Here is a 384-nt window from a genome sequence, read left to right on the forward strand (position 1 = left end):
TTCTCTCTTTTTCTCTTTGTTTTACTAGTATATCAGTCTTATCTTCATCTTTTTGTTCTAATTTTGGTAGATCAGTCATGTTCTAGACAAGAAGTGGATTGTACAATAAGATTTTCTTAATTACAGAAATATTCATAAGCCGTCATCATGGCACAAAGATCACAGGTTATCCAGCTGTATAAAAATGTAAGTATGCTTCCAGATAACATACTGAATGAAAAAGTTCTTTATCATATGTTTCTCAACAACATAGACTCATGAACTCATGAATGAAAGAGTCATTTATCATATCACATTACTTTGAAATAATTTAATGAATCTTAAAGTCATTTATCATTTGCTTCTACACTACATAAAGAATCATAATATGTTTGATTATTTGGA

At 28.4% G+C, this 384-nt stretch overlaps 1 protein-coding gene across 1 annotated transcript in view; it reads left to right on the forward strand.

Annotated features, from left to right (window-relative positions):
- LOC119586805 (electron transfer flavoprotein regulatory factor 1-like) overlaps nucleotides 1-384 on the forward strand; it is a gene marked incomplete in the record, with an annotated part of 4,376 nt that overhangs the window by 1,137 nt on the left and 2,855 nt on the right. The window contains 1 exon segment of the mRNA XM_037935527.1: nucleotides 127-186. Within this exon segment, the coding sequence (XP_037791455.1) occupies nucleotides 148-186 (39 nt within the window).

The sequence above is a fragment of the Penaeus monodon genome, chromosome 22 (genome assembly GCF_015228065.2).
Source record: "Penaeus monodon isolate SGIC_2016 chromosome 22, NSTDA_Pmon_1, whole genome shotgun sequence".
NCBI lineage: Eukaryota > Metazoa > Arthropoda > Malacostraca > Decapoda > Penaeidae > Penaeus > Penaeus monodon.